This window comes from Callithrix jacchus, chromosome 3 (genome assembly GCF_049354715.1).
Source record: "Callithrix jacchus isolate 240 chromosome 3, calJac240_pri, whole genome shotgun sequence".
NCBI lineage: Eukaryota > Metazoa > Chordata > Mammalia > Primates > Cebidae > Callithrix > Callithrix jacchus.
The window spans coordinates 43,325,170-43,337,756 of NC_133504.1; the positions used below are offsets into that span (position 1 = coordinate 43,325,170).

Here is a 12,587-nt window from a genome sequence, read left to right on the forward strand (position 1 = left end):
TGCTACTAAAATGTATGTAATCCCAGCTACTCGGGAGGCTGAGACAGAATTGCTTCAACCGGGGAGGCGGAGGCTGCGGTGAGCCGAGATGGTACCACTGCACTCCAGCCTGGGCAACAGAGCAAAACTTCATCTCAAAAAAAAAAAAGGAAGTCCACATCGTATCAAAAGCTTTAATTTTTTAAAATGATTCTCTATTATTGGAGGTAAGCTTCTGAAGAGTTAACACATTATTTAGTATTGTAAGGTAATTCATGTGTAAAGAGAGATTAGGTAAAAGGACAAAGTGTGTTTGAGACCGCGCAGTTCGCCTAGTCAGTTACAGCAACTGTGCAAAGAGAAAAATGGTAACAACAGAGGGCACTAACAGATTTGTTTGAACTGTAGTCCTGTTTGGCTTCTTAGGGTACTTTATGACCTGGGGGCTGGGTTGTTAGTTTAACCACAAAGAAGCCGTTATCATTTATAACTACACCTGGACAAGTATCTTCAGATAAATATCCTGGCGTCCCCACCCCGCCCCACTAAGCTCGGCAACCTTTAACGGCCACTTAAGTAAATGAAGATATTTAAATCTTAGATCCGTTTAATTAGATGTTGATTCTTTGCCAACTGAAGCAGAAAAAAACGGCATGAAACTTTGAAGGTTTCTGATAGTGATTTCATGAGCAGAAAGACGTTAAGCTCACAGAGAGCAGATCTGGAATCCTACCATTCATAACCTAAGAGGAAGCCTAATTCAGAGCAGAGTGTCCTTAAGAAAGCGACAGCGCCCTACACAACCAGCAGCGCCCGCCACAACAGCTGCGACTCCCGCCTTTGGCAGAAACCGGGGGATTTTCACAGAAATTGTCTAACTGGCACACGGTGAAGATCCATTAGGTGACTCGAAACTGAGCAGTTGTTCTGTCATGTGCTGTACGTATTACAATACAGAAAACCACTCAATGGTGACAAACCAGGAGGGCACCTTAGGATCCAGGCGTTAGCTCCCCGCAGTCCCCCTCGCCCGCTTGCGCTTTCTCTCCCCATTCTTAGTTGGGGGGCTGCACCCCGCGGGGAATAAGCTGCAGGCGGAAGCTTTTTGACAAATCAGAGTTGGGGAGGTTCTCGAGTCACGTTCGCGAACGCTTCCTGCGTTCTAACCTAACCCGGCCGGGCGGGCCCTGGGGACAGAGGCGGGGTGCAGCCGGCATGGAGGCCGCGGACGCCTCGTGCCTCGGGGCTCCAAACAGGAGCGGCGGGGAACGCCAGAGAGTGCGGGGTGGCCGCTGCGTAGCCGGGCCGGGCTCCTAGACGGTGAGGCAGGGAACCTGGGGCCCGCTCCCCGCAACCCGGCGTGGCGGTCAACGCCAGCCAGGATCCACACGATAGGGAGGAAAAAGACGCGGGACAGTCTCAGTTCTTACCATGGCGCCGGCGCGAGGGCTTCCGCTGGCGGGGCCTGCGCACGGGGTGAGGGGCGGGGCAGGCCAGGGCGCGTTTGATTTTGGCGCCGACGACGCCCCGGGGGCGGAGCCGCAAGAAGGAGGAGGTGGGGAAGGAGGGCGGTCCTTGCCTGTGCGGCACGCAGCGCCCCCTAGCGGCAGCTGCGTCTCACCTGGCAGATTGCACGGCTGCCTCCTCGGTATTCTGTTAATGTGACTTTTTCTTTTTAAAGGCTCTTGAGCCTTTGCTTTTACTTGGCGCCGCAGAAATCTGGCCTAAGTTCGGATTTAAAAAATAGAGACGTTTTGGCTGCGGAGGAAGGAAACGTTGCCTCCATCCTTCCGGATTTGTCCTGTCTGGGGCAAACGGATTCCTTTCTTGTCTTCTAATCTGACCCCTCATCTTCTCCCCAGCCGCTACCCACTGCTTTGCAGCTTTTCAAATCCCGTGTATGTCTGTTTTTCCCTTAGGTTAAAAAAAAAAGTAAACAACGGAATGAATTTCAAATTAAAACGTCAAAAATATGCTACTTAATGTCTTGAGAATAGATGCAGATTCAGAGCAAAAGTTCAGGCCCCTGAAAGTGCTGAAAAAAATTCACTGAGAATCCAATTATTTTGAAAATTATTCTACGGTGTTTTGAAAAATGTTTAAGTATAAGAAGTACGGCCAGACGCGATGACTCACGCCTGTAATCTCAGCACTTTGGGAGGCCAAGGAGGGCGGATAACTTAAGGTCAGCAGTTTGAGACCAGCCTGGCCAACATGGGGAAACCCCATCTCTACTAAAATTACAAAAATTAGCCGGCTGTGGTGGCGGGTGCCTGTAATCCCAACTACTTGGGAGGCTGAGGCAGGAGAATCGCTTGGACACAGGAGGCAGAGGTTGCAGTGAGCCGGGATGGTGCCACTACACTCCAGCCTGGGCGACAGAGTGATACTCTGTCTCACACACACACACACACACACACACACGAGTAAGTGGTGTAGATGCCATAAAAGTAGCATCTAAAATCAGAATTTGCCGGGCGCGGTGGCTCACGCCTATAATCCCAGCACTTTGGGAGGCCGAGGCGGGTGGATCACGAGGTCAAGAGATCGAGACCATCCTGGTCAACAAGGTGAAACCCCGTCTCTACTAAAAATACAAAAATTAGCTGGGCATGGTGGTGCGTACCAGTAGTCCCAGCTACTCGGGAGGCTGAGGCAGGAGAATTGCTTGAATCCAGAAGGCGGAGGTTGCGGTGAGCCGATCGTGCCATTGCACTCCAGTCTGGGTAACAACAGCGAAATTTTATCTCAAAAAAATAAAAATAAAAATAAAAAATAAGGCCAGGCGCGGTGGCTCAAGCCTGTAATCCCAGCACTTTGGGAGGCCAAGGCGGGTGGATCATGAGGTCAAGAGATCGAGACCATCCTGGTCAACATGGTGAAACCCCGTCTCTACTAAAAGTACAAAAAATTAGCTGAGCATGGTGGCGCGTGCCTGTAATCCCAGCTATTCAGTAGGCTGAGGCAGGAGATTTGCCTGAACCCAGGAGGCGGACGTTGCGGTGAGCCGAGATCGCGCCATTGCACTCCAGCCTGGGTAACAAAGAGCAAAACTCCTTCTCAAAATAAATAAATAAATAAATAAATAAAAATAAAATAAAATCAGAATTTATGTCCCCTGTTGCTTCTGCTGGAAGCAGAGGAAGGAGTACGTTGAATTGCAGAGTTCCATTAATTCAGATTTTCCTGGGAGAGTTATACCATGTAATTGATGGTACATAAGGTAATTTAAAAATGGTAAATGAGTCCATTAAGTAACTGCAGTAGTGGTATATAAATCAGTGCTATTTAGGGAAAGCCTCGTCTTAAGTGGCTCTCAGGCTTGTTGGAGGTGAGCAGTGACTATCTGAGGCCAGTGGCACTGGGGTGAAAAAATTTACCACCAAGACAGCTGTAGGTAAAGAAAGGTGGAATCATTAGAGAGAGTATGAAAATACATTGCAAGGGAGCAACAGGCAGAATCAGCAGAAGAGGAGCTGACTGCAAGGAAACAAAGGCTTGCTGGGGATTTTATGGAATATTGCCTATGCTGTACACTGAAGAGGGCTATGTGCAGTACTGATGTTACACTCTCAAGTTTTCCCCAGCTCCTGCTTCTAAGGCGACACAATGCAAAACTGTGTCCTAGTACAGTAACAAATTGACCCAAACAGGTCTTCTCTTGGGGAAAAGGAGTGCTAAATGGAAATAGAAAGGGTTGGTCACTTAAGTTGCATCTGTATCCTAAGTGTCACTGAGAGCTGCAGTGACAGTTCTCTGATATTCCTGGTGTGCAGTCCATCTTGATCAATGAAACCTTGGAATGACCACCACCAAGGAAAGGAGGCACATTCTACTGCCTCTGGTTCCTTTGCATTTTCAGTACAAGTACCTCAAACTTCAGACAACCTTCTCATGGCCCTTCCTTAACATTCTGAAAAGCATGACCTATTAAAGCAGCTTGCTTATTTATTCCTTCGTTTATTTGAGTTGGCATTTCGTTCTTGTTGCCCAGGCTGGAGTGAAGTGGCACCATCTTGGCTCACTGCAACCTCCCCCGTCGGGGGTTCAAGGGATTCTCCTGCCTCAGCCTCCTGAGTAGCTGGGATTACAGGTGCCTGCCACCACACCCAGCTAATTTTTGTATTTTTAGTAGAGATGGGGTTTCACCATTTGGCAATGCTGGTCTTGAACTCCTGACTGCGGGCAATCTACCGGCCTCAGCCTCCCAAAGTGCTAAGATTACAGGCATGAGCCACCAAGCCCAGCAGGAGCAATTTATTAAGGAAAGAGGAAAACAAACTAAAGTCACTTGGAAGAGACAGAGGGAAAAGTCTACAATGTAGGAAAAGAAGTAGGAGAATGCAAAACCAAGAGAGGAGAAAATTTTAAAAGAAAAACTTTAGACAAATTAAATAAGTTCCACTCTGCGACTCGGCCAGGGAGTTTTTTGTTGTTGTTTTGTTTCTTTTTTTTTTTTTGAGACAGGGTTTCACTATCACCCTGGCTGGAGTGCAGTGGCACAATCATGGTTCACTGCAATCTAGAACTCCAGGGCTCAAGGGATTCTCCTCCCTCACGCTCCCACGTAGTTGGTACTACAGATGTGCATAACCACGCCTGGCTAATTTTATTTTAATTTTCCATGAAGATGGTGTTTCCCTATGTTGCTCAGGCTGGTCTAGAACTCCTGGTTTCAAGCAGTCCTCCTGCCTTAGCCTCCCAAAGTATTTGGGATTACAGATGTGAGCCATGCCTACCCAACAGAAAGTATTTATAGACAGAAAAGGGAAGTGAGTTACAGAAATAGCTTGATTAATTACAGCTCTCCATTTGAATTATTTGGCTAAGGTCAGCAGCTTGTGATTGGCTGAAGCTGAGCTGCTTGTGATTGGCTGAGAATTAAGATGTTTGTTATACTCCACGCTTGGTTTTCAGTTACTTTATGTACCAAGCTAGGTTGCAGTTCCTTACAATTCCTTAGGTAGGAGCTCAAAGCATGGAGACACCCTCAAGTCAATGGCCTCCTGCTTATTTAATAAGTTTAAGGAAGAAATACTCAACATTATCAACTTGTCAGTCACAACACAGCTTCTGAGTTAGAAATGACAATGCCATCATGTCAGTTGTGTAGGGCATCATTCTCAATAGGATGACATCACAGATTCCTGGAAGATGAAAAGATCTTGGATGGTTTGTGCTACAGTGGTTTGTGGCCCTCAGTACATAAACAGATGTGGAGTATATCTCTGGTATTAAAATTTCATGGGATTGGGGCTGGCTTTGTAAGTAGGGAAAAAACATCTAAAAAGATTCCTTGTGGGGATATGTACAGTGAGTACATAATGTATCATCCAAATGGAAACACTTCTGAGAACAGAAGGTAACGCTATTCCTATTTACGCCAGCACACAGGCATAAAGAGGATTGTCCCCATCAACTATGTGAGAACTAGGAACTTCAATTATACTTTATTAACCCTTCTCCATGGCTCTTTAATTTTCTGTTTTGTAGTTACTCTTTTAATCCTTCCATCTGGGATGTAAACTCCCTAAGAGCAGGCACAGTAACATACTCTTTATAACTCTGCCTCATCACTAGTTTCTTCTTGAGAAATTATGTGGTCTTGCCATATCAAGCTATTTGTTAGTCCCTGAACAACTGATGCTCTGGTGCCCTTTTTTAGCACAAGCCTGAGGGGAGTCTGAGTTCCAGGGTGTGGCTCCGGGTGCCTGTGAGGGTCTACACTAAACCAGCCAGTTTCCCTATGGCCAAGGGAGTATGACATTAAGTAGCAAATAAAAAACACTGTGACTGGTAGACAGAAGAAAGGAAAATGTCTTTTTTCATACTTCTTGAACAAGGGGCCTTGCATTTTCATTTTGCACCAAGCTCTACAAATTGTATAGCTAGCTCTATATGTATTCACTTGTCTCATCCCAATAGAATAAAAGTCCTTGAAAAGAGGAGCTTTTTTTGTTTATTGCTATTCCCTAGTGAGACCAGCATAGTACCTGAACACTCTACGCTCAGTAAATATTTGCTAATGAATAAAGCAGCTTATAGTACTGTTAGTATCTGGTGTGTTTCTTCAGGCAAGCTATAAGCTCTGCGAGGGTACAGGCTTCAGGATTCATCCTGGTATCCCATCCACCTAGCCAAAAGGTGGGTGGACCACAGGTGCTTAGACGTTTGGTCAGTGACTGTAACAGTGAAAAGCAGACAGAAGGGTGAGTAGAGCATCGAATGTCCACTTGCCCTTCCAGTCTCCTTAGGCAAAACTGAACTCATTCTCTGCTCTGGAAAGGGATGCATCTGGCTTCATGTGAAATGTGATCCTGAAGGACAATCTCAGATATGCTGAACTAAAACATAGGCAAATGGCTTATGGAGGAACTCAACCTCTCTCTGATTCTGAAAACCTCCAAGGAGCCCGTGATGGTGGCCTGCTTGGGTAAAAGAAAATACAAATGGAGAATGGAAGTAGAATTCAATATTAATAATTACCGTTCATCATCAGCAGTGTCATGTTTGGTCTTTTTTTTTTTTTTTTTTTTAAGAAACAGTGTGTTACTATGTTGCCCAGACCGGTCTTAAACTTCTGGGTTAAAGTGATCCTCCTACCTCAGCCACAAGTAGCTGGGACTACAGATGCATGTCACCATGCCTAGCTCCATGCTAGGTCTTTTTCTAATTTGTGTTGAAGCTCTCCTTCCAAGAGTAAATTATGCAACCTCTTTCCAAGTTTCAATCTATGCTGGATTTTTTTTTTTTTTTTTTAGCCCTCAAGAAAACAAAACAAATTTTTATTGTGTTCCGTTACACAGAATCACGCCTGTAATCCCAGCACTTTGGCAGGCAAGGCAGGGGGATTTCGTCAGCCGAGGAGTTCAGACCAGCCTGGGCAACATAGTGAGACTGCATCTCTACAAAAAATTTTAAAAATTAGCCAGGTGTGGTGGCAAGTGCCTGTAGTCCCAGTTACTTGGGAGGCTGAGATGGAAGGATTGCTTGGGCCAGGGAGGTCGAGGCTGCAGTGAGCCATGATCACACCCCTGCACTCTAGCCTGAGCAACAAAGCCAGAATCCATCTCAAAAAATTAAAAAGGATAGTAAGGTTATTCTAATTCTATAACTTTCTAAACGTACATGCTGTACATATGTATCAGGATTTTCCAAATTCCTACCTAAGATACATCCTAAATACTAATGGATTATTAACGTCATAGCCAACAAAAATTTTCTTAGGCTTTTTTTCACAAGTATAAATAGTCTGGTTGCAGTACCGCTATCTTCCACAGATTCCAGGACGGTCCTCAATTTCCCTTCAAGTAATATGTTAAATAAATAAATATTCACTCTGCAAATGGAGAAAACAAGCTTTATTATAATGATTTGAGATTTTGTGCATGGTAAAGAGATACACATGAATCTTGTTTCTCCTATGTTTCAAGACAGAATTAAGTTAAAGTTTCATTTTAGACTAAAGCATCCAAAATACTGTGGTACGTATGTAGCTACGAACATACAAACACTTTGATGCACAGCGTTCATTCTTTTCTTTAAATAGGCAGTCAACAGTTTGATTCATAAAAGAACTAATGACGAGAATATATCAGTATCAATGTCAGAGTGTGCAAGACTTAGTGTTCTATACACAAAACATATGAAACAGACCTATAAAGATGGAATGTACAAAATCTAAAAAGAAAACAAAGCAAAAATAAACCCCTTCATATTCATACATAGGCTTGAAAGTCTATAGAATTGAGAACAATATAAAGAATTCTATTACAAGAATACACTCCATTGATGACAGAACATTCCCATGTCATAAAGCAAAAGCATTGAGTTTAAGGCTGTGTTGCTTTCAAAAGTTAATGGAAGTGCTGTACATTCATTGGAACAACATAGCCAATTTATTTATCTATTCTAGAATATTAATAGCTTTCATACATTCTCCACAAACAGACCACACAATCACTGCCACACAATTCATCTTTAGAAAGTTTTTAAGATAGCATCATGATTTGTAGCTTACTGTCATTTAAAACAAAACAAATAATTCTTTATTTATACCAAACAAATCTTTGATGGGCACTTAGTTTCCTTTATGGCAATACTAGATTCCTAGTTATCAAAAATATTAAAGTAATTGTAAAGTTTAAAACCCTGCAACATTTACAGAAACCAATAGTATTACCACTTTCAGTTTTAAGCTAAATTAAATAATGTTTGCATGAAATAGCTTCAATTTTATCCTACCTGGAAGTGTCTTATTTTTATATTATCAAATTATCAAACTAAAAATACTCCTCCCTTTTCAGAAGCTGGTGAATAGAGAGGATACTATAAAGTCTAAATGTACAAAAAGATTTTTCCCATTTGAAGTAATCTGCAGATGACCTAATGTTTATTTACTATTTCCTCCAATTAACTAAGTAGGTATTACCAAAGCATTTCTGTTAACCCTTCAGTGCTAAGGATCCATAGATTCTTGCTAGTGTACTGCTATTCCAGTTAACTCCATGTTAGAACATACCCTGTATATTTAGTAATAGAAGCACGTGTGTTCTAGCTGCATGGATCTGGAGTATTTATTTGCCTCAAATCTAGTCACAGTAAATTAAAATAAGGAAACTTAGGGACTTGTTTAGTTCTGGAGACTAAAGTTTGTTCAAAATACTAAGTACCATTAAAAAAAAAAATGGAAAACAGTCATAAAGGCCTTGTAGTCATGTATTTCTGGATGGTCAAGTGACTTTCTGCCTCCCCATGTCCAGCAAGGGGGGCTGGGGGGCTGTACTGGGAGGAAATGCATCGTCACTGACCTTGAAATCCCAACTGGCAGTATTTTGCCTTATGTGCCCAGGGGAAATTTGAATGAGTAATTTTTCAGTGCTACTTATCATGAATGTATGACAGGTTCTATATACTTGACAAAGAGAAATCAAACAGTAATGGTAGCCCAGAAAAAAAGTCACTTATTTTAATATCCTTCTCAGTTTACCAGAAACCATTTTCCATAAAATGTGACAAAACTTCATTTAAATCTTATTTACTTGTATCATATCAGCAGCACTTTCCCCCCAAAATATGCTTACCAAAAAATACAGTAAGTGCACATATGTATCCAAGTGTGAAATGTTATCTATACTTTAACATATTTTTGGGGAAAATATAGTGTTTCCTGGAGTGCCCATAGCATGTGTTTTAGTAACACATAGTGGAGCAGGTCTGAATCAAACTATTCTTTCATTCCAGTTTGTGCCAATATTGACATGTAAAAAATTAGCTGTGTATTCAGTCTACTATTGAGATATCTAGCCTGGATATGATATGATGTGATGTCTGGTTAGACTGTAAGTTAATAGCTAAGTTCACAAATATAATTTAAATGTTGTACAGAAAAACCTCTTTAAATCAACTAGTTTTAAGACCAATAGCCTGGGACAGAAAGAATCTAAATAGAAAGCCATTTTTACTTTTGAAAATAAACTAAAATTAATGTAACCAATTTGAAAACTTTCTTTTAAACAATCTAGGAACTCTCAAGTCTAGCCTGTCTTTTGTACAGAATGGTAGTAAACCGCAAAATGAAATTCCCGCCCCAGAATGTAAGCTCTGAGGAGGCAGAGATTTTAGTCTGTTTTGTCTATCACTGTATTTCCAGTACCTAAAAGAGTACTTGGTACCTTGTAAGTACTCAATAAATAGAAATGTTTAACTTCAAAGATGAAGCTCAAATGAAGGAAATAGTGTCTTCATTTAACATTCTAAAAAGTTGTTGGATTTTATAGCTTTATCACAGACAGGCTCAAATTTTTTTTTAAACTCTACCTAACTAAAAAAATATTAAACCTACATGTAAATCTTCCTGGAAAAAAATCTTCTTTCAGAGGTTGATTTGGGCATAATAAATTTAATAGACAATTTGAAGTAGCTAGATTTCCGTTCTAAATTTTAAAAAGTCCTATATAGAGAATGACTGAATTATAAATTAATAAGCAATAAACATCACATTCATATCATTATACACAGGGGAAACGTTTTCTTACAGTACAGTTCTAAGGTGCTTTCAGTGAAAAAGATCCCAAGGTCACTATTGAAAATGCCAAACATGACATCCTATTTGGTAGAACTGAGTAGAAAATTAAACAGAAAGAGACCACAGCTTATTTTACAGTACCGATGCCAGATTAACGACTGACTAAACTGTTCTTAACATATCTCAAAATGTAACTCAAGTTCAACTTTTCTCTTGGCCTGTTGTTGTTGTTTTTTTTTGGAAAGCCCAGAAGGCCATTTTCTGAGTGAAAGTCAGACACCACCGTCATTCCTGGAAAATGGCAAAAGTGAAATCTGCTTCAGGACTAGCTCCACTAGGACGGCTTTAAACTGCTTAGTAAAGGAATGTGCTGAAGAATGGCTGGACGAAGCTTCTGTCGTTCAGAGTGCTGCCTATTTCAATACACCAAAGATTCAGCTATATATATGCATATATATATATATAATACATTCTATCTTACCCTAATCATGTATACATAGTCCCTTGACACCTCTACTATTCATTAAACAATGATAAATAACCATAACATGCCCTTACCTGTAATGCTTTCAAGATAACACAACTTTGGTAACACTTGCTTTCTAAAGGGAAATCATTAATCAATCACATGCCTTTGGTTGACACCATCAGTCCTCCAAAGGGCTACTTATGGCTCTCTGTCCTAGGATACTGGTGTCCTACTACATGTGCTGACAGTTGCAGGAGGTAAAGCTTTCGCTTTCATGAAGTTGAAGAGGAGAGACACGTGTGAAACATGGCACATAAAACGTAACTAACTTTTTCTTGATTACATTCCAGTGCAATGATCTGGAGTTAACGGGGCAGTTTGTTTCCCAAAAGGTAGCATTAGTAATATGCTTTACAAAGCATTTGAAATTTCAGGTTTCCCTGAAGATGGATTTTGTTTTCTGATACAAGGTGAGCCGAAAAGAAATGGTGAAAAGAACACACAAAAAAGGGTCTTTGTCTCACCCGGAAAAGTTGAGAAAATTGCACTGATTCCTAAGTACTGAACTCCAGAGGCCTGCCAATCAGAGCTGAGATGATTTTGCAAGACAGCCTTACTTTTTCTAAAGCAATTTCTATGTAGTTGTTGATAACCAAAAAAAAAAAGTCACAAGAGTAATACCTACTGTAAAAGTGAGGTGAGAAGACTCCCTGGGTCTTGTGACCTAGGTTAAATGAAGTATATAACTACAACAGATTTTGTTTTTGTTTTGCTTTTGGAAGTTCTGTGCAAAAGCTACCATTCACAGGATTAACAAATACCTTTACATATGCTAGTTTTTTTTAAGTGTCTGTTTGATTTGCAAAATTAGTTTCACTGCATAAATCCTGTTAAGCCATAGTTCACAGATGTAAAACTGCAGTTTTTATAGGTTCAGTAGAATAGTTTTTTTTTTTAACCCTAAAGGTGAAATACAGAAATTGGATAAGCAGTTTTTAAGGAAATCGTTACATTCGGAAATAACCTTGGAAAGTTCACCAATGATTCCTTCTGGCATAAACATTCTAGTCATAATCTGGTCCCGCGTTGAGAAATCCGTTCCAGTTTATAGTGCAAGACCTTGGAAGGGAGTATGCAGCTGCCCACCATTACTGTAAGTATCGATAGACTTTGAAACAGTGATTTCCAGAGTCTGCAACCACAACATGACCATCTGAAGTTAGGGCCAGGCCTTGGGGGCCATAGAGTGGGTCAGCAGATGTGTTAATGTAGGACAAAAATGATCCACTCCCATCAAAAACCTGTAAACAAATAGGAAGTCAGAATGTTATAGGATAAGTTACAGTAATATGCTGAACATGAGTTAGAAACCTTTGATGCTAATGTGTTTCTTTTTCTTTTTTTTAAATAGAGACAGAGTCTCAGTCTGTCACCCAGGCTGGCGTGCAATGGCGTGAAGATAGCTCACTGTAACCTCTAATCTGTGGGCTCAAGTGATCCTCCTGATTCAGCCTCCCAAAGTGCTAAGATTGTAGGCATGAGCCACAGTGCCCAGTATATATGCTTTTAGATTTAAAACATTAGCATAAGCCAGGTGCACTGGCTTATACCTGTAATGCCAGCACTTTTGTAGGTGAAGGTGGGAAGATCCTTTGAGGCCAGGAGTTTAAGAATTCCCTGGGCAAAAATAGCGAGACCCTGTCTCTTAAAAAAGAAAGAAAGAAAAAAGCACTTAAGTAATCATCTATCCATCTATGTTTATGTCACTATCATATCTACAATCCTTCTTTCCACCTACCTCGCTTTCTCTTCTCTCCCCCTCTGTTTCCAGTTGGTGGAGTAGAATATGCCATCGGCTGCTAGATCTCACTTATATTCCTATAGTGGTTACAACAAATATTGGGTGGGAAGGGCCCTAGTTGGTGCTTAAAAAATGAATGAACCTTATTGTTCATGTTAAATCTTCTCTTATTCCACTTCCAGCATCACATCTCCTTTTCTCCCCAATTATAAGGGAAAAGATGAACAACTAGATGATGGAAGAATGCTTCTGAATCATAACAGCAATGAGACAGTAGAAATTATTTTTTCCTTTTTAGAAAGAGTGGATTT

General features: G+C 41.2%; 2 protein-coding genes across 24 annotated transcripts in view; both read right to left on the minus strand.

Annotated features, from left to right (window-relative positions):
- Nucleotides 1-1,464, minus strand: part of MND1 (meiotic nuclear divisions 1) — a 50,129-nt gene extending 48,665 nt beyond the window's left edge. For 3 of the 4 annotated variants that reach the window (XR_618319.5, XM_002745384.7, XM_054252866.2), the window contains exon 1: nucleotides 1,410-1,464. Coding sequence is in view for 2 of the 4 variants with exons in the window: in XM_002745384.7 (XP_002745430.1) it covers nucleotides 1,410-1,412 (3 nt within the window). In the remaining 2 variants the exon portion in view is untranslated. Of the gene's footprint in view, nucleotides 1-970 lie in introns of all 4 variants that reach the window. The other variant, XM_078366376.1, reaches the window with a different exon arrangement.
- A 5,861-nt stretch (nucleotides 1,465-7,325) lies between these two features.
- Nucleotides 7,326-12,587, minus strand: part of TRIM2 (tripartite motif containing 2) — a 200,448-nt gene continuing 195,186 nt past the window's right edge. For all 20 annotated transcript variants that reach the window (XM_035292842.3, XM_078366377.1, XM_054252868.2 and 17 more), the window contains one exon: nucleotides 7,326-11,776. In XM_035292842.3, coding sequence (XP_035148733.1) covers nucleotides 11,624-11,776 — 153 coding nt within the window. In that variant the 3' untranslated portion in view covers nucleotides 7,326-11,623. The remainder of the gene's footprint in view (nucleotides 11,777-12,587) is intronic.